The sequence below is a fragment of the Cimex lectularius genome, unplaced genomic scaffold, assembly GCF_000648675.2.
Source record: "Cimex lectularius strain Harlan isolate CLEC.00 unplaced genomic scaffold, Clec_2.1 scaffold124, whole genome shotgun sequence".
Taxonomy (NCBI): domain Eukaryota; kingdom Metazoa; phylum Arthropoda; class Insecta; order Hemiptera; family Cimicidae; genus Cimex; species Cimex lectularius.
This window is the reverse complement of record NW_019392703.1, coordinates 480,779-503,729: the sequence shown is the minus strand read 5'-3', so window position 1 is coordinate 503,729 and position 22,951 is coordinate 480,779. Positions and strand designations below refer to the sequence as shown.

The 22,951-nt window shown below is 33.3% G+C and overlaps 4 protein-coding genes across 8 annotated transcripts; 2 read left to right on the top strand and 2 right to left on the bottom strand.

The window, feature by feature from the left end:
* Nucleotides 1-222: 222 nt before the first annotated feature.
* On the bottom strand, nt 223-7,864 carry LOC106666362 (transcription initiation factor IIA subunit 1). 2 transcript variants are annotated; one of them, XM_014393521.2, is made up of 7 exons: nt 7,695-7,864; nt 3,770-3,980; nt 3,533-3,709; nt 3,319-3,450; nt 2,541-2,782; nt 552-641; nt 223-477 (listed from the first exon to the last, which is right to left on the bottom strand). In XM_014393521.2, the coding sequence occupies exons 1-7, from the start codon at nt 7,716-7,718 to the stop codon at nt 370-372; spliced, it is 984 nt and encodes a 327-aa protein (XP_014249007.1). In that variant the 5' UTR covers nt 7,719-7,864; the 3' UTR covers nt 223-369. The 2 variants fall into 2 exon arrangements, with proteins under 2 accessions (XP_014249007.1, XP_014249008.1); XM_014393522.2 differs by having other exon boundaries at nt 2,541-2,716; nt 7,695-7,863.
* A 4,036-nt stretch (nt 7,865-11,900) lies between these two features.
* Nucleotides 11,901-13,977, top strand: LOC106666413. 3 transcript variants are annotated; one of them, XM_014393601.2, is made up of 3 exons: nt 11,901-12,043; nt 12,144-13,405; nt 13,917-13,977. In XM_014393601.2, the coding sequence occupies exons 2-3, from the start codon at nt 12,220-12,222 to the stop codon at nt 13,937-13,939; spliced, it is 1,209 nt and encodes a 402-aa protein (XP_014249087.1). In that variant the 5' UTR covers nt 11,901-12,043; nt 12,144-12,219; the 3' UTR covers nt 13,940-13,977. The 3 variants fall into 3 exon arrangements, with proteins under 3 accessions (XP_014249087.1, XP_024081991.1, XP_024081990.1); XM_024226223.1 differs by lacking the exon at nt 13,917-13,977 and having other exon boundaries at nt 12,235-13,842; XM_024226222.1 differs by lacking the exon at nt 13,917-13,977 and having other exon boundaries at nt 12,144-13,842.
* LOC106666414 (mediator of RNA polymerase II transcription subunit 29) lies at nt 13,959-15,234 on the top strand. Its single transcript, XM_014393603.2, has 4 exons — nt 13,959-14,291; nt 14,638-14,699; nt 14,775-14,859; nt 14,928-15,234. Exons 1-4 carry the CDS (start codon nt 14,055-14,057, stop codon nt 15,141-15,143), a joined length of 600 nt encoding a protein of 199 aa, XP_014249089.1. The 5' UTR covers nt 13,959-14,054; the 3' UTR covers nt 15,144-15,234.
* A 1,128-nt stretch (nt 15,235-16,362) lies between these two features.
* LOC106666398 (cell division cycle 7-related protein kinase-like) lies at nt 16,363-21,540 on the bottom strand. 2 transcript variants are annotated; one of them, XM_014393576.2, is made up of 9 exons: nt 21,212-21,540; nt 19,294-19,355; nt 19,012-19,231; nt 18,851-18,944; nt 18,626-18,768; nt 18,450-18,555; nt 18,002-18,386; nt 17,793-17,942; nt 16,363-16,743 (listed from the first exon to the last, which is right to left on the bottom strand). In XM_014393576.2, exons 2-9 carry the CDS (start codon nt 19,352-19,354, stop codon nt 16,508-16,510), a joined length of 1,395 nt encoding a protein of 464 aa, XP_014249062.1. In that variant the 5' UTR covers nt 19,355; nt 21,212-21,540; the 3' UTR covers nt 16,363-16,507. The 2 variants fall into 2 exon arrangements, with proteins under 2 accessions (XP_014249062.1, XP_024081988.1); XM_024226220.1 differs by lacking the exon at nt 21,212-21,540 and adding an exon at nt 19,510-19,528.
* Between the last annotated feature and the right edge of the window lie 1,411 nt (nt 21,541-22,951).

Genomic DNA, 22,951 nt, shown 5'->3' with positions numbered 1-22,951 from the left:
ACACTAGAAACAATAATAGAAGAAGAAACGGTGAGTATTTTACAAAAGAATCTGCTATAACATGAAGAAAAAAAAGAAATAAAACATATAAGTAAGAAAATGCCAACAAAACGACTTTAAAACAGAAGGTATCATTGCAAAAAAACTCACCAAAATTTACTCCATAAATGTTTTTAAGGAAATCAACAGAAAATTGAACAAAAAAAAAAACTTTTTCAATAGATGGTTGTTACCCTAAACATAAAATTATTTGATGCAGTGTTTAACTGAATGCCACATCTGTCCAATGTGCAGCTAGGAACTCAATCCCATCACCAAATATTTTTTAAAATGACTGTAATTAACTTGTTTCTTGATAAATAAACACCTTCACCATTCTGCATCGCCGTTCGATTTTTGAAAAACGTAGTCTTTTCCTCCTAAATTCATGATACCATCTTTCAGGTAAAATTTCCATTTATTCCTGGTCCTTGTGATCTGAAACGGTGTTTAACATTTAGAAAATACTTGAAAAATAAATCTCAATGATGGTCGTTAATAATTCAATTTACCTTGTCATACTGACAAACTACTACATTATCAGTATCGAACATATCTGATGGATCTTCATCACTTACATCGTCACCAGAATTGAGGGGTTCCTATTAAAAAATAAATAAATGTACTAATAATAATAAAAATCATATCATAAGTCTTCTTGAAATGTATTCTGAAATCTCAAGGTAAGCACACCTAGCCTCTCCCAACAACGTTCGTTCTGCTTGGTTATCGTTGTCATTTTCTTTTACACAGTGCTTTTAACTTTTTACTAAATTTTTGTTTCAATATAAGTTGGTAAACATGAGTTTGGGAACACTTATTCAGTTTTAAAATGGATATAGTATACAGGCAACAACCAAAAAAAAAGAGAACAGAAGACGCTGAGGGAATAAGAATTTCTTTCCAGCTTTTCAGTTTTCCAAAGAACTGAAAGAAAAATGGATTTAAGCAATCAAAATTGGACACCATCTAATCACAGTCGTATTTGTAGTGACCATTTCAAAAAGGATGAGAATTTAAAATTGAAATTGGTAAATGTGTGAACTAAGGTAAAAATATAAATCCATGACTTATCTTGTACAGTGGAAACCCATTTATCCAGATCCTTTTGTTAAAATATTTTTTAGAAATTATTTGGAGATCATGAGATGTGGTCTGGTACAGTAGTGTATAGAGGTATAGTCCCACGATCTCCAAATAATCATTAATTAACGGTCACTAAACACCACACATTTTGTATAAATTTTTCACAATTCTCAATGCATGTAATTAATTTTTTTAAATTCATAATTCAACTATGGGACCTTTATTTTGTTGTTCAAAATTCGTAAAGGCCACCAAATCGCCATTCCACTAGTCACACGATTGAAGAGGCCGGAGAGGCACGTTTTTGTTTAAAAAAAAAAAATTAATTAATTAAATAAATAAAAAAGTGTATACTACTTTAAAACACTAGAAATTGTTGCCTCATGTTGTTTGTATATTGCCTTCCATTGAAAAGATTTTTTTTTATTACATATATTTTTATTGGGTATTTTTTACATATAAATTTTTCAAGAAATGTGTGTCCGGACTTAAACAAAAATAAAACTAATAAAAACCATCTACTACTTTAAATGTTACTTGATACAGTGTTCACTTTTGTATGTTTTTTCCGTTTTTATGACACGATACTAATAAAATCACAAATTCAGATTAGTCAGACTTTTGATCATCCGGACAAGTCCCGGTCCCTCCAAGTCCAGATAAACGGATTTCTACTGTACTCAGTTTTTTTTGTTTTTTTACCTAGGGAAAGATTTAATCAATTTAAACTAATTGGCCAAAAAAAGGGGAAGTTAATCATATATAGTTAATTACTTTGTAACTAACAGTTATGATAAATTAACAAACAAAAAATTGTATCTATATCATATTTATATTATTTATATAATATTTAATTAAAGTATTATGCAATAGAAAATTAGTACTATATTACTACTAGTAATATGAATTGATTAAAATAATTGCTAAGGGGCATCGGTGGCCGCAATGTGTTGACACAGTACTCATCACTTCATCACTTTAAGGTAAAGGTCCCAGGTTCAAATCCAGTGGCCTGCATTTGAACCAGGCATACTTATAAATGGGCTTTTTTCAAAAACACAGGCAACCCGAGAGGGGTGATATGGTGCGGTGCAGCAAACCTTTGATAAAATATATAAAACATTTTTTTTTTTTTTTAAATTTTTCCCCCCGATACACTGTGCTCTACCTAATCCGAACTTTGGTATACCAAACATTCTAGTAATTCGAACCGGAAAAAAAATCCAAGAAGCAAAATTTTAAAAGAAACAACAAGCATGAATGAACATTTGCACTCATATGCACACCAGATGAACAGAGCATTTGGGAACATAGGCGAATGCTCTCCTCGCCCAGTATGGATGCATCTTAGAGATTGTAAAAATCAAATTTCAGTGTACAGATTAAAAAAAAAAATAATGGTTAAATTTTTATACCTCCTCAGCACCAATATCAATGTCGTCATTTTCCTCGTCTTCTTTATCATCTGCATCATCATCATCGTCGTCGTCGACCTCTTCTTCTTCATCCTCTTCCTCATCATCGTCATCTGATGTATCATTTGGGCCGTCCACTTGTCTTACGGTTCCAGACGGTGTTTGGACTAAGAATCCTTGAGCATTTTTAGTGGAATCAATATTTTGACGGTCATTTATTTGAATTGATTGTTGGATTACACCTAAAATGGGGGGAGGGGGCTTGTTAAAGTTCTAAACTGGTTTCTTTCTCTTTTTATTTTATTTTCTTTTTCTAATAATAATTTTAGATTGAATTAATTGTAAGTTTTTAATTGTGGTTGGTTGTGTACCACATGCAAGACCAAGACTATCAGTTAGAACATTAATCAATATAAATAAAAACTAATTTAATTCTGACTTTAGAGAAATCAAGTACGATGAAGCTATAAAATATACATGTTAAAAAAATAATAATAAAACAATAAAATGAAATAAAAACTAATTCTCATTAATCAAACCCATTTTTAAGAAAAAGACAGGCAGACCCTGATATAACCGGCAATCAAAAATGGTTTATGAAGAGAGAAAATTTAGGATTTCCTTTCTGCAAAGGAAATTCATAATGCACATGCACATAATTACTGATTGTTCACTGTCAAAGTGAGCTGTAAAATCAGCATTTCAGTGAAATATACCAACAGCACAAAAATTAATGTTAATTTGCAATTCCAGTGAGAAAGTTATGCCGCAGTCTTACCTGCGCCTTGTAGAGGTTGTTGTTGAACTTGTGCTGATACATGTTGGTGAAGTAATGGAGTAGCCACTTCTGGCGGTAAGCCCATTGTAGCGGATATTACTGGACCAGTCAACAATGAATGAAGCTGATTACCTAAAAAAAATTATATCATTAAGTTTAAAATCTTTATAGTTAATAGTCATCAATAGCAAATTAATTCTAAAACTTAACTGACCTTCTAAAGCTGAAGGAGGTACTTGAATAGTGATATATCGAGGTGGATTGACGTCTGAGTTCCCACCTTGTTGCTGTTGCTGTGTAGAAGGGATGGCTATTTGAAATGAAACATTTTTATTGCCCTGTACATCTTGAACTGGAACACCTCCACAAGGTTGTATCATATATCCGGATACTGTTTACAAAAAGGTCGGATTAATTTTATACTCAAAAATGCATAAAGAATGGGTTGTACCATTGCCAGTTTTGGTCACGTTAATGGGTTTGTTAATAATTGGAGGCTGCGGAGGTTTATCTGCTTTTGTGTCTACGGCTTTAGTCGCTTTTAACCTTGTCTCCCATAAATGTTTCAATTCTGACAGCACCTGTTCATCAACACCTTCGTCTAGGAAAAATTCCCTGACACCACCTATAACTCCTTCGATGACACTCATGTACAAGTTATGCTGTAAAGATAAACAACATAAATTAAAAAAAATTTGTTTGTTTTGACTTTCAATATTGCTTTGTGAAATAATTAAGAACAAATTTTAAAAAAATAATAATAATTTATTTATTGTTAAATAAACAGATGGCCAGTGATCAGTTAATTCACTTAAAATAAAAATGTAAAAATGTTTGGTGATTAGTGACCGTTAATCAATATTTATTTAGAAATCGTGAGATGCAGTCTGGAATCATCTCACGATTTCTAAATAAAAAATGAAAATGTAAAGTTGATGGGAATTCTAAATAATTTGATCGCTGATGAGATCGACCCAGATTTTTATATAACCCCAAAACAGTCCGAAATGCCACAACTGCAAATAATAATCTTTGGATCTATAACAATTTTGGCTGTCATATCTGTATTTATATATTTATATTATGTCTTGCTTCAAGATAAAAGGGTTTATGGTATCTGAAAATAGTCAAGAGAATGGACTGCAGTGGCCGCGTGGTTAGGATGTCTGAGTAATATTTGCCACGCAGTTCTGGGTTCAGGGGGGGTTGGAAAAGTCCACCACCATTCCGCAGTACGGGGCATAACAACCAAACCGCTGGACAGATAAGACAGGTCTGCCAACACCTGGGATGAGTGATTCTCGAGGCTACCAGCAATTTGCTGTACATAGCAAAAGCTGGTATTGCCAGTGAACTAAGAGATAGGCCTAATAGTCTCAGCAAATGTTTGTATGTATGTACATAAATGTGCATATTTGAGCCTTTATAAATCTAAATCCAAAATAAGAAGAAAGAAGAAAAACTAATTTATTCAGGACTGTCACCTTAAAATAACACATAGGTTAAATTAAAAGTTAATAACATTATGACACAAAAATAAACCTTGTAGGGGTGATCAACATAATAACAATGGACTTATAAAAAAAAAAAAAAAAACCCAAGGGGTTAAAACTAAAAAGAGTTTCTCTGAAAATTAACTTCGAAAATAAATATTAATGAACAAATTTAAGCTGTGGTTCAATACACTCTGTTTGGAAGGAGAGGAGATGTTTAAAATAGATAACAGAAGCGGCTTTGCGGATAGTTAAAGGGAGGGAGTTCCAGAATTTTGGTGCTCGGACAAGGAAAGACTGTTTACAGGTGCATGTTTTATGCCGGGGAAGGGTTAGGTCACAGAAAGGAGGAACTGTCAAACACTCTTAACCAACCTTGTCGACCGTCCAAGTAAGCAGAGCAGGTGTTTGGGTTCTGTATAGTCCGTCCAAAGAAAACAAGGCTTACTGGTCCACCACATGCAACTTGCTTCAGTTTCACAATACAGAAGGTTTTTTTTTGATCACTGGAGTTGAAAAATGGGTTCTCTATAATCTAAAATGCAACAGGCAGTGGCTCTTTACGAATGAATTGCCATGCAGTACAGTTAAGCTAGGTTTACACCCCAAAAAGGTGCTTTTGTATGTTTGGTGGAATATTCAAGGGATCATTCATTTTGAAGTGATGAAACTGGACAAACTGAGATGCAGACCTTTAATGTGAACAATCAGATCGAGTAACTCGTTAATTTAAAAGTGCCCAATGATTTTCAAAAGAAAAGGCGTTATTCTGCAACAAGATAATGCAAGATCGCACTGCACAATACAAACCCTGGACAAAATTAATTAATTATGGATAGGCACCCAATATTGCGTCTGATTTCCTTTTGTTGGTAGAACATTTTCTAAGTGGCAAAAAAATTTGAAAATTTGGATATCAGAAATGTGTATTTTTAATGACAGTTAATAAATGATTATTTGGAGATAGTGAGATGCAGTCTTGTGTGATGTAGGTTTGGAAAAAAAAACCACCCAAACGGTTGAACACTCTTAACACGACACACAACATATCTACACAGAAAACACACACTTTGAGCCGTGAAGATGAACTAAATAAAGATCTAAACATTGGCGCAATAAAGAGATGCACAAGACCGCATCTCAGATCTCCAAATAGATATCCAAAATGCCATCTGTCAATATTTTGCTCAAAAACTATTTGCAAAAGGTTGGTGATAACTAGGGTTTTTGCATCATCGATTAAAAATAAAAATTTGTTAAAAATTTATGTGCGATTTTAATGACATTTTAACCCCCCCCCCACCATAATTTTATATTTAAACATTTTTGTAAAATTTATTAATTCAGTAAAATGCATTGACAAGCAAAAAATTCGACGCAATTGATTTTTTTTTCATTTTCTCAATAAAAGAAAATTCTGCACTTAATTGGTCTCTTTGTTTTAATCAATAAATATTTCTTTATGCTGTTTTAAATTGGTAATATCAATTAGAGGTAAACACTCTTAATCCTTAATCAAAAACAAGGAAAAAGGATTTTTCAATGTTTACTGTTTACGGAATTGAAAATGTTTATTCAGTCTTATTTGAATTCTGAAGGAATAAACTATTTAGTTTTCAACTTTGTTTTCTAAATTTCAATTTTTAAAATTAAAAATGTCACTTTCTGCTGGTGATGATGTGGTGTGACACGATTGGTCTGCTGTACTTTTTACAGATGAGTGTAGATTTGCTCTACAATCTCCAGATGAGCATGAAAGAGTGTGGAGAAGGTGATATGAAAGGTAGTAGCCTGTAATTTCAACGGACTGTCGAACTGAGTTGGTGTTCGTGGAGGGTCTTTGACGGCCACTTGCTATGTGGATGACATTTTAGAACATCATGCGTCGCCTATCCTCGATGAAATCAGCGACAATCCTATTCTAATGCACGAAAATCCCATCCATATGTCGCTCGCAATCATACCTTCAACAGCATAACATCAGGGTCTTAGCCTAAGCCCGTTCTCCAGACTTGAACCCTGTCGCACATTTATAGGATAACCTCAAAAGATGAATAAGAACACATCCATCACTTTCTGAAACACTCCAAGATCTTCAAAGGACTTTTCGTGAAGAATGGACTAACCTCCAGCAAAGAGATTCCAGACTTGTAGAAAGTATGCTGAAGAGTCTTCGAGATGTAATTAAGGCAAGAGGAGGAAATTGATACGTTAATTAAAAATCTAAAACAAATTTATCTGTCCTTCTTTTATTTTTTCATTTTCCTTAATTTTTTTCTTTTTTAGACAAAGACTCAATTACTAAACATTAAAAAACGTGAAACTTTGATTACTATATAAAAATATATACAAATCAAGTTATATTGCAAGTGGGTGGAACTTTTTGCCTGTCAGTGTATATACAATATTACATTGTAACTATTGTATGTAAAGTGAACATAAGTTTTCAATTAGTTGAGAGAAATTTCAAAACTGACTTTTTTTTTATTCAAAAAGCACTTTTGATATCATGGATTAAAATGAAAGTCGAGAATTGTATAAATTAATCAAATATAAGAGTAGTTTAAGCCAATTGATATTAGAGTACTAAGTACTTGTTAGTGTTAGGTATTGAGTACTGTTTGATATTTAAGATTTTAGGAAGCAATATGATTGTATGTAGTAGGGAGATTATTCCGTCTTAACCCAAATGTTTGATTTGTAAGAAAATGGAAACAAAATTCTTTAGGAAATAAGCGAAAACACTTGAAACATGGTATTTTTGGCTAAGAAAGTTGTACAAATGGTTCTGGGACGAAAAAAGTCATTTTTTTAAGGGTTAGTCTTGCCTTAAACGTACCAAAATGCGCGAGATATGTGAAAGGTCTGAATTTGGGAACTTACCACGCTTGTCATGCTAAGAGACATTTTCACGTCAGTATGAAGTCGACGGCTTAAATGAAGTTGGAAAAGAACTCAGAATTGGCTAGGCCGTTTTGAAAGGAACAACTCATCCAGAAGACGGGCTTCGAGGAAGCCAGTGGAACGGTGACGGCAGCTCTTTTATACTCGTCCTTGCCCACCCCAAAAGACGGATCCGGCCGCCGGCTCCCTGCTTGGCCGCGCTGCTGTCGAACGGTTTAACGGGGCAAAATTACAAAAATCTCGCTCCCTTTCAAAAAATAAAATAAATAAATAAATTAAATAAAAATTAATAATGTCAAAATTAATACTTATTCATATGCTCTACAAGCGGGAAAATTGTTTTTATTATTAATTTGTTGGATTCCTAAGGAGCGATCAAACTGTACTTTAGAAAAACACCTTTTTCATTTTTTCCCCGATGTTTCGACCCTTTATATGGGTCATCTTCAGGGCCTGGGTGAATTCCAATACATATGTCGACTAGAAAAAATACTATTTAAAATGTAAATATAAATTTTGAACCAAATATTTCACACTCACATAATATGTGATGCTATTTGTGTGGTATATTGATTTTGTGTGAAATAGTGAAATGTGAATTTGTAATCTGTATTCTGATTTTTTTTAAATTGTTTTTTTTTTTTTTAATTTTCATTGTTCAGATCATATCTTTATATCATCAGTACTAAAATCATTCCCTGACGACAGTCATTGAATGTAAGTATGAATTTTATTCCATAGACTCAACGTTGCCAGGGGATAATGAAAAGTGTTATTTCCCTTTTTTGTATATCTTGACGCTTGTTATTTGTTATACGCATGTTTTATAGTCCCTAAACCCGTCCAGCATAAACCCAAAGTGCGAAAGTTTCATCAAAATCGGTTCAGTAGTTTTAGTTTTTATCATTAGCTCACATACGAACATTCACTTTGCAAAAACAACATACAGTTGACAACTGATTTTTAAAAACAGAAATGTCAGAGATTGTGGGGGAAATTATTTTTAAAAAATCATATGCTTAAGAATGTAACTAAGTCCACAACTATAAATATACAAAAAAGTATAAATACAATTTCATTGATTATACTTTTTGTCTAAATAATTTTTTGATGGTGAGTCCATCCTGATTTTGAGGAACTCCATAATATGATGATGCTTAGGAAATAAATTATTTTTTCCGCAATAGACCTATTGTGGAACAGAAAATTTATTTCCAACCCCTCAACTTTTTATCTAAGTTCACTAATTTCGTGGTCCATTTGAACAATTAATATATTACAATTAATCAAGGTTTTTAGTTGAGATAAAAAAAAAGTCAATGGCACGAACAGGATTCGAACCCACGATCTTCGGCTAAATATGCCGCTGCTCTACCACTTGAGCTATTTTCCCTCCTTTTTGTCATTTTTCAAAGTTTTTTATCTAAGGTTTTGGTTGAAGTGAAAAGTTAGTGTCACAAGCAGGATTTGAACCCACGACCTTCGGCTAAATATGCCACTGCTCTAACCATCTGAAATATTTTCGTTTTAGTTAAAAAGTATAACTAATTCATTTAAATATTATAATAAGTTAGATAAAAAGTATAACTAATTGAAATCAATACAGTCAATTATGACTTCTATATATATGGATTACAACATATACTATATACAATGTTATGCAATGTTTATAAGTGTGTCTGTAAATAACTGTATATACAAAAATAAATAGATAACTATCTAAATAAATATCTCAATAATTAAATAAATAAATAATTGCAGTAATAAATAATAAATGAATACAATGATGGTCAAAATTAATGCACCACCCTTAAATTTTAATGTATTTAGAGTTATTCATATTTTGCATACCAATTGGTTGTAAAAATAATACATTAAAAAAATGTTTATTACCTAATTTGAAAAAATAATTATTAAGTTGTGGGGTGGTTAGTGACCGTTAATCGATAATTATTCAGAAATCGTGAGTTAATTATTTGAGAGTTGGTGTCACCAGACCGCATCTCACGATTTCTGAATAATAATTATTAAGAATTTATTTTCTGAAACCTACATCACACCAGACCGCATCTCTCGATTTCCAAATCATCGACTAATGGTCACTAATCACCACACATAATTATTAAGTAAAGAACAAAAACAAAAAGCAAAACAAATAAAAATGTTTTTAAAAAATCTTTGTTGTCCCCTTTAATACTGAGCATTTCCACCTCTGGCATGAATCATGTTCTTTAAACGCCTTTGCATTCCTTGGAAAAGATTTCTATTAAAATCCTGAGGAATTCTTTCCCATTTGTCAAGAACAGCCATTTCCTACTCTTTTGGTGTTACAATCTGGGTTTTGCCATCATACTCATCACTTAAGTTGTTCCCATGTGTGTTCAATTAAGTTCAAATCTGGACTTCGTGCTGGCCACATCAAGCTTAATTTGAACGTCATTCAGGTAGTCATCCACAATATGTGCTCTATGAGGCCTGGCATTATTCAGCATTTGTAAGAATCTCTCACTGATGTGGGGGCAAATTGCACTACATCTTGTTCAACTATGTCTTGTAAGTACCTCTTTGAAGTTAGAGATCTTCCTCGTACAACCAATTTGGTGCAGATATTCAAGGAAATGTCACTCCACAACATCAATGACCACGGAATACCACCTGAGGAACCATAAGCAAAACGCATGCGTATCTTTACCCTATCTCCATAAGAAATTATGTCCATCTGAAGATTTGAAGTCAATTCTCACCTCATTCGATTTTTGAATTTTTTTTTACATTTTTATTTGTTTTTGAATTGTTATGTTCTTTACTCAATAATTGTATCTTTAGAATTAGGTAAGAAACAATGCAAAATATGAATAAACCTGAATACATTAAAATTTAAGAGTGGTGTGTTTATTTTGTCCATTTACCAACACCTCTGTTAACATTGCTTAATATTTTGATATTTTTGCTATTGTTATTATATTACTAAGTACATATGCAGGATGTATATAATTCATATCATCATTATATGGCTGTTTATTTATATTGAGCCAATAAAAAAAGATGCTAGAGGTGCTCTATGAATCCAGGATGTTTAAGCAGTACATTTCCACCTTCTTTCTTATTTTATTGCCGGATTCTCCTCCACATACTTCATTTTTTAATAGTTAGTTGAACTGCACCAATACGTGACTATGTATGTTCGATTTTTTAAATTTATTTTTTAATTGCATGTGCAATACACATGGCATTAGCTGAAATGAATGCCAAATTATGGATGAGTGTTTTTTTTTCACATTGGCTGATTTTTGGCCTTTCCAACTGATCCTGCTGAACCAATATCCAGTTTTGATAAAACATCCTATATTTTGTAGAAATTCTTGCAATAATATTAAATTAATTAATGTTTTTAAGTTGAGATAAAAAGTCAGTGTCACGAGCGGAATTCGAACCCACGACCTTCGGCTTGATACGCCGCTACTCTACCACTTGAGCTACCGTGACTTCGATCCCCTCAGGCACTAACTTCCCATCTCAACCCGACCTTTTGAATTTTTCTCTCCTTTTTGCCATTTTTCAAATGTCGTTTTTTTATCTCAACTTAAAAACCTTAATTAATTGAATGTTTTAATTGGTCAAGTAGACCATGAAAAATAGTGAATCTTGCAATAATATTTCTCTGCCTTTAACCATGTACTCCATACAGTAACTACGAGTTGAGGAAGACACAAGTCTGGATTGGTTTCTTTAAGGATTTTTGTCAACTTGGTGCTTTACAACTTTTGCTTTAACAGTGTTTGCAGTATCCTAGAAACTTAGATAAATTTTTCAAAGTAAAAATAAAAAGGAAACTCAGGGAAGCAAATTACAAAACCTTGCAATTTTGAAGGATAAGGCTAAATTTTTAGAGGAGCGTTGAAGTTTTGGGATTGGTACTTTTGAATATGGACAACAACAGTTATTACTGCAATCAACTCTATATTAGTATAAATTAAACCATAATCGTGCATAGTTTATTTTCTTCTGTTTATTCTTGCAATTTAACTTTTATCTTAGATATAAATAAAATAAATGCACTATTTAACCAAATATGTGTAATATGATGCTTGGCATGGCTATGAGAAAATTGAATTTTTTGCCATAATCAACAGGTTATCAACGAATCGATACTTTGTTGTTGTTTATCCAACTCCAGTTTATGATAAACAGAAACAAATAAACTTGTACAATTGGATAAATTATTTTAATTTTATATCCATATATAATTTGGGGAGGTAGTGATGTGACATGCCAAGTACAGTATTGTGTATTGGACCTTTTCATTTTTTAACATGAACAATATTTGGGTAAATATGTAATAAAACTGTATATATTTGTTTATATTTATGTGTTATTTATATGTATTTATATAGGTACTTTTTTTTTCATTCTGTTATTATGTTTTAGTTGTTCTTACGTTTTATTCCAACCAGTATCAAGTCAGACAGATTTTTGCTTGGCAGTTTTAACCGATTTATATGAAATGTTTGATTTAAAGTTCTCCGAGCCTTTGGTTGCTCGATTTCATTGGGTGTCAGAAGACGGTTTGAAGCTGCTAACAAAATACAACAACTCGCATGAAATCAGAACCATCCCATTGATGAACGTCGTACACAGTTTTGAAGATATATCATGCAGTATATGTTTCTCACCCGACTCCAAGTACCTTGCTTACTCTTCAGAGTCTTTCTTCAAGATTTTAAACTTGGACGACTTGGACACCTTTTATTTAAAATTAAACAGCAAAGTCATCAAGGTCTTGTGGAACAAGCGCAGCAGTGCTGTCGTCTTCATATCTGATTTGGAGCTGTTCACAGGTGTCTGCGATATCATAAATCACAAGAACTTTAAGCTAAAAGGCTGTTCTCTTGACACGCTTGGAAAACCTTTGTGCTCTTTTAGCCCAAATGATGATTATTTCTGTACAATTTCCTCACAGAAGTTACACGTATACTGTGCCAAATTGTGGACTCTGAAAATAATTATTAACTGTTATGGAGTTTCAATGCTGAAATTTATCTCACCATATGTTGTGTTTGTCGCAATGAATGAAAGTTATCGTGCGATCTCTGTGCTGAGTGCTTCTAAATTAATTGATAAAGATTGCCTCCCAGACCATTGCGTTAAAGACATAGCGGTATCTGAAAAACACTTGCTGGCTTGTATCGCTTCATATTCGAATAGTTTAATTATTTATGAGACTGTGTCATTTAAACAGCTTATTCTAATCAGTTGCAAGTTCAAACTTCAAATAAGCAATGCAGTCAATATATGGGAGGAAAAACACAACAGGATGTGTTTAAAATGGATTTTTAATTTAGACAACCTGGATTTCTACATCGTTAAAAATTTTAGCGATGAGCACCATGCTAAAAACAAAAAGTTTATCACTTCTTTCAGCCACGATGGTAAATTCATTGCCGCCTACAATCCTGGTATACCTGATTTTGTAAGTATCTGGTCTTGGTCGGAAGACTCACCGTTGAAATCTATCATACTTGTCAACAACACAGAAATCAAAGGGTTAAAATGGGCCAAGCAGAACGTCCTCGCTATCGTCGGAAATAACAAGATTTTCTTTTGGCATGAAACGTCTTGCACAAATATTGTACTGAACGATGAGGTTCAATTCAATTGGGTCAACAAGGGAAAGTGCATATGTACAATTGGTAATAACAACATAGTTCAGCTTGTGTCTGTAATTTTAAAGCCTATTTGAAGATAATTTTGGTTCATTTGAAGTCTAGAATATAACAAAACTAAACTAACCAGAAATGTTTTTGCCTTGTCATTTGAAATATTTTTACTATTTTGTTTTATTCGACTTGAAATACAAAACGATATAAAATATTTGGACTTTAACAAAAAAAGTTATTGTTATGGAAGAGGACAAGAGGAGGGAAAAGAGGCGCCCCTCCGAAACATTAGAAGAGAACCGGCGGCAACACTGGGACGGTTGGCAACGCTGAGGGGTTGGTGTTGACGAGAGGGAAGAACAAAGAAACGGGACTAACGGTGGTACGCACGGAGAACTGCGCAGTTGTGGTTGTTTGGGACAACGGCGTTTTGTATTCTAGCGACTTTAATTAAATTACTTTATATCAAATTCTATTTATTTTTAATAATCCTTACATTATTTTGAAGCAAATTTGAACTAAAAGTGACGTTTAACGTTCCCAGCCATTACAGTAACCGTGGTATGAATAGTATGTGGGCAACATAAGTACTACATAACGTGAAGGTTTCAATAACGTCAACATAAAACACCGCTTCAGGTCAGATTTCGACGTTAACTTATTTTGCTATTGCCTCGGAAAGATGATGAACATGGCAGGTATGCAGCAAGGCCCCGTGGTGCCTGTCATGGGGCAAGTTATACAGCAACAACAACAGCAGGTCAACAACATGGTTAATCCACAGGGTCAACAGGTCCTGGCCCAGCAACAACAACAACAACAGCAGCAGCAGCAACAACAACAGCAACAATCACAGGAAAAGCTTGACAATATATCCAAAGTCAAAAGCCTAATCGGACCCCTTAGGGACTGCCTTGGAGTAAGTATAGTAAGATTTATAAGGAGTAAGATTTATATAAGTTCAATTATGCATATGTATGTACCTATAACTTTGGCAATAAGTTCATAAAGAAAAATTGTCTTAAATAGTTTACAGTAAATTAAAAATATTTTCATTCTCATGGCTTTAAAACCCATAATTTATGCATGCTTATTGTATGAATTTAAGCTCAGTACAAGGATTGCTGAGGCTGCTTGTAAAATTTGCACTGCGATCGGTGGTGAAACAATAAATGATCACTGCCCAAAAGTGGTTCTTTTCCTTTAGATTAATTTAAAGGGACTTTTTTTAGTTTGACTAATATAATGGTTTTTCTTGATTTCAGCTTACTTTAAAAACCGCCGCACACATACTCCATCAAAACAGCCTTGTTGATATTGGAACATTGTAAGTAGTTCATTGGAAAACCAACATCAAGTATTTTATAGCATGAAATAATAAATAAAGCTGTTATATTTTTAGAAAAAATGTTGATGTGCCCCCACCGAGGTTTGATAAAAGCATAGAAGAGTTTTATTCTATATGTGATCAAATTGAACTACATCTTGTAAGTATTTAAATTACTGATGTATCTGTAATTTTTTTTCTATATTTTGTCTATCTTTTATTTCATAGAAAACGTCAATTGAGTGTATAAATCAAGGCACAAGCAGTCAGAAGTATTTAAATTTAGCAGTGGCTCCCACCCGGACTGAACCCATTCCAAACCAAGATATGAATACACTCACTTATCCTCAGTACTTAGCCACAGTTCGAACTCAGGTCACGTTCGCAAAAGAAATACACGACATGCTCGTCGCAGCTTCACAGAATATAACTTCTACAGATTAATCAACAGTATTACTAATATAATGTAAACTCATAATTGTAAAAATTTGTCTTTAAAGTGTTTATAATAAATTTAATATATTATACAATTGAATTTGTTTTGCTGTTTGATATGATAAAATCTGATCAACCCTGGAAATCGTTATCTGTTAGCAGGCTTAATGTCCAATTACCCGTTGTCATGGGCGAGGGGTCAAACCATTTTGCACATTTTTCAAACCATTATCAATTTAAAAGCCAGGGATTTAAACGCAAAGTTCTAGCGTGGCAAATACAAGTTGGACATCCTAACCACTTGGCCGCCATGGTCGTCGCTTGCCAACCAATGGGATTAGGCTTCGGGGCTTTTGACAACTAGGCCATTTCAGCCCCCAAGGCATGTGCGAACTAATCTAGCCTAAAACTAACACCAATAGTCGTGCAAATAAATACATTCACACCTAAGTAAAGAGCACTCATTTTGGTTAGTCAGTAGAGTACTCACTACTCGGTATTCTTCCATCGACTTTCACACAACATTAATAAGCAAATCTGAATCAGGGTTGGTGAAGTATCTTCATATTCTGCCATCGATCCTAAACACACACTACCAGAGGGGCGGTGGTGATTCATTATCTCTCACCCCATACACTACTAATTACACACTCAGACAAACAACAGAACCATAAAAAACATTTATATACAAAAATAAAAACCATGTCCTCGAAAGAGTGGCACAGGGGACCGAGAAACTCGCTACTGTGCCTGAAAACCTTTGTAAAATCCGGTGGTATGTCTACATGCTCCCTATAAAGAGCCAATGCATGACAAGCTTCTATTATTATGTGGGACACATTGAGCAACCTTTTTCGGGATAAGGGACAACTGTGTGGGCTTTGGCCAAGGAACTGGTGCCCGCATAGCTTTATTGGGAGAAATTTTCATTGTTTCAACACAGTTTATTTACTAAAGTTTAATTAATGTATATTTTTTATGGAATATATCTACAGTTCATTCAAAACCAAGAATAACGAAACTCATACTTCACGAATAAATTAAAACAAACTTACAATGATTTTCTATAAAATGTCAATATTACAATGCATGTTAAAACAAAAAGGTGTGACTTTTTACATGAAATTAAATTTTATAATTTCCTTCAATTTAAGAAAACAAAGAGAATATACTTCATCGACACATAAATAATAATTTGTATACAAATGTCAATAGAATAATAAGAAAGCTTGGTCCAAGATGTTTATTTTTAGCACGTTTTTTTGAAAAATGTTGCATACCGCAAGCAGTATTTTTTTCTTTCTTCAATTCATAACAAAAAAACACCAAATCATTCACAGAAAAGTCTAACCAATCTAGCATAATGAATTGCACTAAGATAAAAAAGGGTGTCTGAGGGCTTCATCAGCGGTGATTCGCTTAGACGGATCAATTTCTAAAAGGCGCATAAGCAGATCATAAGCTGAATTCGGGAACTGAAGCCCAACGGGTGCGAGGTCTTGTGATTTTTTCGATTGGTGGAGTTTGTTAAGCTTCTTATTGGCCAATTTTTCGCAAGTCTGTTTCAAATCGAGAGGCTCGCAAACTTCACTGCAAATTACATTACGCCCTGAAAAAAAGAAGAATAAAATTAATGTTTATACAGTGAACTTCCCTATAATGAACCCTCTTGAGGAAAGAAATATTGTCCGCTATACAGAGGTGTCCGTTTTTGGGATAAGAGTGAAGAAATGTTTAGTATTACAAGATGGGCCACAACTGGGATTACAAGGTATCAACACACCTTTAAAACACCGAGGAGTTTTAGCCTTTTCTATGTTCAGAGTGATTTTAAAATTCATCAAGCATACTTTTGCATAAGAACAAAGTTAAATGATCATTTTTAACTGCATAGTCAATATGTCTCATTGCAATTCAAAATGTTGTGTTCAAAATTGCCTCAATATTGTTTAAGTTTTTCCATTCAAGTTTGTACGACGTAGGCCCGTACCTCCATTAAGGTCTTACAATAAATTTTATGCCATGTTCTAAATTTGTCGACCAACCTGAAGATGCTTTCAAATCTGTTTGCCCTAATTTTTTGCAACTTCTAAGGCTTTTTTTGGACAAGCAAACCAGAAAGTGGTATTTTACAACCCCAACACTGCAAAGCCTTTCGCATATATCCTGGTTTATGGGTGAACCAAACATTTAGAAAAAATCTGCAAGATTGATTATTTCCATGTAATATAAAATTTATGTTAAATCGCCTATTTATTTTTTCCCTTGCCTGAGACTTCCCAATGGAAAACTTTACCGCCAAACTTAGCTTCTCACTTTCACCCAATTTAATTATGTTAATTTTTTCTTTAAGTGTCAAACAGACTGAAGAAGTACTTAATCAAAATCTAGGAATGTTGTGAAAATACTGAAAGATGAACAAAACACACATGGAAAACGGCATTTCTCACAAAACATTTATTTTCTAGAAACTGATGTCTGCTTTTTGGAGTGTTAATCAGAATATAATCGAAAAAGTTGCCCACATCTGAAGTGTCCACATTATAGAAGATATTAATGTGAAGACACCGGGAAATCAGAATTTGTCCATTCAAGGTATCTATGAAGGGAAGTGTATATATGATACATATATCATTAATTATTAATTAAAATAAATACCAAGTTTCTTTGCAACTGCTTTGATTTCTTCAGAGCCAAAGAGTGTTATAATCTCAGCGAGGGCTGTGACATCATCGGGCGATTTGAAAAATGGGTACGTCCTACTGAGGATACATAACATTATCACCCCAACTGCCCATATATCAACAGCTATAAAAAAAATTATTATACTTTTATGACTCATATAAAAATAAGACTAAATTGTATACCAGTTGTTTGCTGAGGATACTTTAATAAAACCTCAGGTGGGCGAAATCCTGGAGTGCCTGCTCTGGGTGCAACTTGGGCTCTTCGAGTGAGGCAACTGTAACAAATCTGCGCCTTTCCATCACACGTGCATTTGTTACCGAATGATTTTAATTGTGGTGACTTTGGCTTGAGAAATAGTTTCTCCCCTTGCTTTTTCGACATGTCACTATTTTGTATGAAAGTAATATTCTCGGCTTTTCTATTGTAACAGAGTTTTTTCCATGATACATCCTCAAAATCAACGGTTTTTTTCTTATTGTGATTTGACACCGGGATGTTGCTGTCTAAACACTGAAGAGCAGGGCGCTTCATAGATGGTGTGTCATTACTGACTTCCTGATTTTCCTTAAACAAAAATAGTGATCAGTTTTATTCCTTTACACTTAACTTAAAAACAACAATATTTACCTCTTCATCAGCCCTTTTTCTTTTTTTACTTTCTTTCTGGCTGTCGTTATTTTCAGTTGACCATTCTCCTACTGTTTGAGCTAAGCCAAAATCCACGAGCAAGAATCTAAAATTAATCACATCCAAAGTTATACACACTTTTACTAATACAGCTTTAATTAATTCTAAAAATTCACTTTTTTTCTTTACGACTATAAAGAAAATTGCTAGGTTTTACATCTCGATGAATTACTGAGAATTTATGGACTCTTCTAAGAGCGACTAGAAGTTCTCTAAGGTACATCTTTGTTTCTTCTATCTGCATTTCCATAACATAAGACTAAAAACAAAGATATTAACATTTATTTTAAACATTTGTAATTAAAAAATTACATGATTTTCAATAATATGTTACAACTTACACTAAATTTGTCATGCTGCTGATACGGCATGATGAATGTGACACAGTCATTACACCTTAAGCACAAACGCACTCCTCCTACGTTGTCTACACCCCTAGAAGCATAAAAATGATTAATTATTAAATCAAACAATAAATAAATATACATAAAATTTAATTTACCCAATTTCTTGCATGCATTTCAATTCCCTCACAATGCGACTCGGATGGCATGTTGGTACAAGATGTTTAATCGCAAAATATTCTCTTTTGCCGTCTTCATTTTCGTGTTTTGTTTTTGCTAAATATACACTGCTGAACGTCCCTTCACCTATTTTCTTTTCCAGATCAAAAATTGCAGCCAAATCAGGAAGCTTGTTGACGAGTGAGATCATTTTTTGCTCTTTGAGAGAAACACAAATATTTACAATCATTGATATTTAATTTAAATTAAATTGTACTTACTATTAGTTGATTCATCGTCTTTTGTTCTGTCATCTAACGGACCTGCACAGGATTCAGTCATCCTAAAAATAGATTTGGTCTATTTTAAGAATCTATATTTTAATATCACAATTTTTTTTATTACAAAAATAATATTGCATATAGCAGATAGCACTTATATGTAGACTTGAGTCAGATTCAAATGAAGGCCACTGGATTCAAACCCGGGACCTTTACCTTACAGTGATGAAAGCCGTGTCAACTTAACCCTGAACCGGAGCGGCCACCGAAGCCCCAATCTATATTTATTGTAGATATTTTTCTACGTTTCTATATCAAATTCAGCCATTTCAAATTGTGTATGGGCTCTAAGTTTCACTATTGTACACATGCTTAAGTGTTCCATCAGTGCTGGTACTACAAACAGTCAAGTAATCCGAAATGTACAACAAAAACTTTAAAGAAAACAAATAAAACATCGTTTGAAGGGAAAGCGAGGAGTGAGTGAGTGAGTGAGTGAGTGAGTGAGNTGTAAAGTGGATTAATGACATAGAAAAGTAAAATAATCTTAAGTATGTATTTATAATTTGTTAGAAAATATGCAAATGAATATTTAACAGTGTATTATCATGTCCTGAAATCAAGTTTCATTGTTTTTGTAATTCAGGCCCTGAGGATAATTCCAAATAAAATTGAAGGTTCAGCATAACTATCTTTGGATTAAGAAACACCTCTACCATTGACAACCTCGATCATTACATTCATATAATTATGAGTGCTGGTTGTTACTGTCAATAACAAAAAATTAATTTATTAGTCCTATTGTAAAGTGGATTTCACTTGATTTTCTTGTTTCCAAAGGTTTATTAAAAAATTCTGTTAATGGGCCAAGTCAGGTAATTAGTATTGTGGTGTTCAAGCTGTCAATTTTGTTATACCTAACTCGACACTCTCTGTTTCCGAGGGATTTTCTCAATGATTCTTCATTATGAATTTTGGCAATTTCCTAAGTTGGTCTGTTTTTGTCTAACAGGTTGAAATAAATTAATAGAACACCAGAAAAAAAGTTCGATTTCAGCACATCACATCATCATCAATACAGGTACTGCGCTCTCTCAGGAATCCAAAATAATTGTTGCAGGGGGAGTACAGAAGGTGAAAAAACATACATAAGTATAAAAAAAAATCAACACAACACTTTATATTTTATACATACTACACATATACAGGAAAAGTAAACAAATCATTATTTAAAGTTTAGGTTTACAAATAAACACAGATAAAACATAATATACAAATAATTATGTAAGTACTAATTGAGAAGAAATATGACTTTAACAATTTTAAACTATAAGTCAAGTGGTTTATTCATTTTTGTACATTTTGTGTACTTTAAGGTGAAAGGTGTATTACGAGACATCTTTTGGTGTGATGATGACAATGACCACCTACTTTCAGAGACTTTTTAAACATTTAATTTTGGAGAATTTAACTCATTATAGTTTATGCTTACAAACAGACACAGATAAAACATAATATACAAATAATTAAGTAAGTACTATTTGACAAGAAATAGAACGTTAATCATTTTATACTAGAAGTCAAGTGGTGTGTTCATTTTTGTACATTTTGTGTACTTTAAGGTGAAAGGTGTATTACAAGACATCTTTTGGTGTGATGATGACAATGACCTCCTACTTTCAGACACTTTTTCAACATTTCATTTTGGAGAATTTAACTCATTTATAGTTTATGCTTACTTTGGTACAGCATAATTTTTGTATATTAAGTCTATTTTGAGATGAAACATTTAATGACCTATCTTTTGTTTGAAAAGCAATCTGTGACTTTTTACTTGTAGATATTGTTTATATCACGGTACTCGTGAACTATTTAAATAGGCCAATTTAATCAGAAAAAGACAGGAAATAAAACTTACTTGGTTTGTGTAATTTTGGGCCGAATCCCTCTCCTAGGTGGTGAAAGTCGTAAAATGTCAAAAAGTGTAACCGGCCTTTGGCATTTCCCGCTTGCGAGTACTTTCTAATTTTGAACCAATGCACATTCCAGTTAAACTAGGGTTTGGAACCACCCGACATCATCAGAACTACAAAAACAATCCGATTGACACAAACACTCGAAGGAAGGAAAAGGAACCTCAAGTCCTCAAGGATCGTTTGCTGAAGAAATCGATATGCTGCTGCATATCGACGACTTCCTTTGGTCAATGTCCCAAGTGCCACTTATTTTCAAAAATCACACACACTTCACTTGTTTTCAACAATTTGTAACTGTTTAAATAAAAATATATTTATACAGTGCGCTCCTAATTTGAACATACATATGCCTATATAGATTTGGGCTTGCACTGTTTACTTATATTTAAAGAGTTATTTAAATATAGAAAAACAATTACATATATAAAATTTAATCATTCCCACCGATAGAAAACTAGTTGTGAAAGTAAATAGATACTTCTCTAAAGAAATAGATGTCACCACTGGTGTAGCACAAGGTGGTCACCTCTGGGGTAGCACAAGGTGGTCACCTCTCACCACTTCACTTTAACTTTTACATCAATGATCTTAAAATCCATTTCAAACATAACTGCTTCCTTATAATTGCTGAAGACCTCAAACTCTACAAAATCATTATCTCACTTCAGGATTACCTCAACCTCTAATCTGATCTGAATTCTATCTTAGAATGGTGCTTGTCCAACTCAGTGCAACTAAACCTTCGCAAATACAATATAAAAATAAACCTTTACATTTCGACTATATTTTGAATAACACTCTCCTCAGCAGACAGACTGAAATTTACATGACGACAAATTAAACTTCAACTCCAACTTAATCCATTTGACTGTGACTTGTAAATCTCTTGACAATATATACAGACTATCCCAAGAACTTGTGACATTAACTTGAACAAACTTCTTTATTGTTCCTTCGTAGGGTCTTACCTAGCTAGATTGCATCCTCTGTAGTTTGGTCTCCTTCATTCAGTAACCAGATAAATTCACTTGAAGGAATTTAAAATAAATCCCTAAGATATATGGCCTATAAATTCAAAATCCCATGTCTTGTACACGACTTTGTACCCTACTAGATCTCTTTAACTTTAATTTACTTCAATCTCATCTTTCTTTTCTTTTTTCTTCTTTTTTTTACACACCTTTTATGTGGAATTAATCAATGCAATTGATGACTGATCTTTACATGTTTAAATAGAAATGAAATCTGGAATAATGTTATTCGATGTACAGTATGCCTGGGGAAGAACAATTTTTTTTTAAAGAAGATATAATTTTTATAACAGGAATCGATTGTAGGTCATTTTTTAAGCATGTTTTACTTAAAACTCTATTTCTGAAAAGTGCTTAATTTAATAGCTTGCTTTTGTTTATAATATTAATAACAAGTTTAAATAGTGCATCTCATACATTCTTATGGGATGAAGCAACTAAGGCCAGGACGTCCTAACCCCCAGACTTAACCATTGCAATCAGGCCCTCTGTCACTAAAAAACATTAAAAAACATAACTAAAAGGAAGTGGCAGCATCAGCAGAAAAGATCTCATGTATCAAGAGCTCTGTCGACCCAATTAAGGATGTGTCATGCGAGGTTGACTAATTGACTTACTTTTGGGCCAAAGCTCATTAAGGTGTACAGCTAG

Excerpts from the sequence above, each read along its gene's own strand:
- LOC106666362 (XM_014393521.2), bottom strand. The coding sequence starts at position 7,718 with ATGTCTCTTAGCATGACAAGCGTG. Across the intron at positions 3,710-3,769 it reads CGTGACCAAAACTGGCAATG|TATCCGGATATATGATACAA; the intron begins GTACAACCCATT and ends TTTTGTAAACAG. Across the intron at positions 3,451-3,532 it reads ACCTCCTTCAGCTTTAGAAG|GTAATCAGCTTCATTCATTG; the intron begins GTCAGTTAAGTT and ends AATTTTTTTTAG.
- LOC106666414 (XM_014393603.2), top strand. The coding sequence starts at position 14,055 with ATGATGAACATGGCAGGTATGCAGCAAGGCCCCGTGGTGCCTGTCATG. Across the intron at positions 14,700-14,774 it reads CTTGTTGATATTGGAACATT|AAAAAATGTTGATGTGCCCC; the intron begins GTAAGTAGTTCA and ends TTATATTTTTAG. Across the intron at positions 14,860-14,927 it reads ATCAAATTGAACTACATCTT|AAAACGTCAATTGAGTGTAT; the intron begins GTAAGTATTTAA and ends TTTATTTCATAG.
- LOC106666398 (XM_014393576.2), bottom strand. The coding sequence starts at position 19,354 with ATGACTGAATCCTGTGCAGGTCCGTTAGATGACAGAACAAAAGACGAT. Across the intron at positions 18,945-19,011 it reads AAATGCATGCAAGAAATTGG|GGGTGTAGACAACGTAGGAG; the intron begins GTAAATTAAATT and ends TTATGCTTCTAG. Across the intron at positions 16,744-17,792 it reads AGCAGTTGCAAAGAAACTTG|GGCGTAATGTAATTTGCAGT; the intron begins GTATTTATTTTA and ends TCTTTTTTTCAG.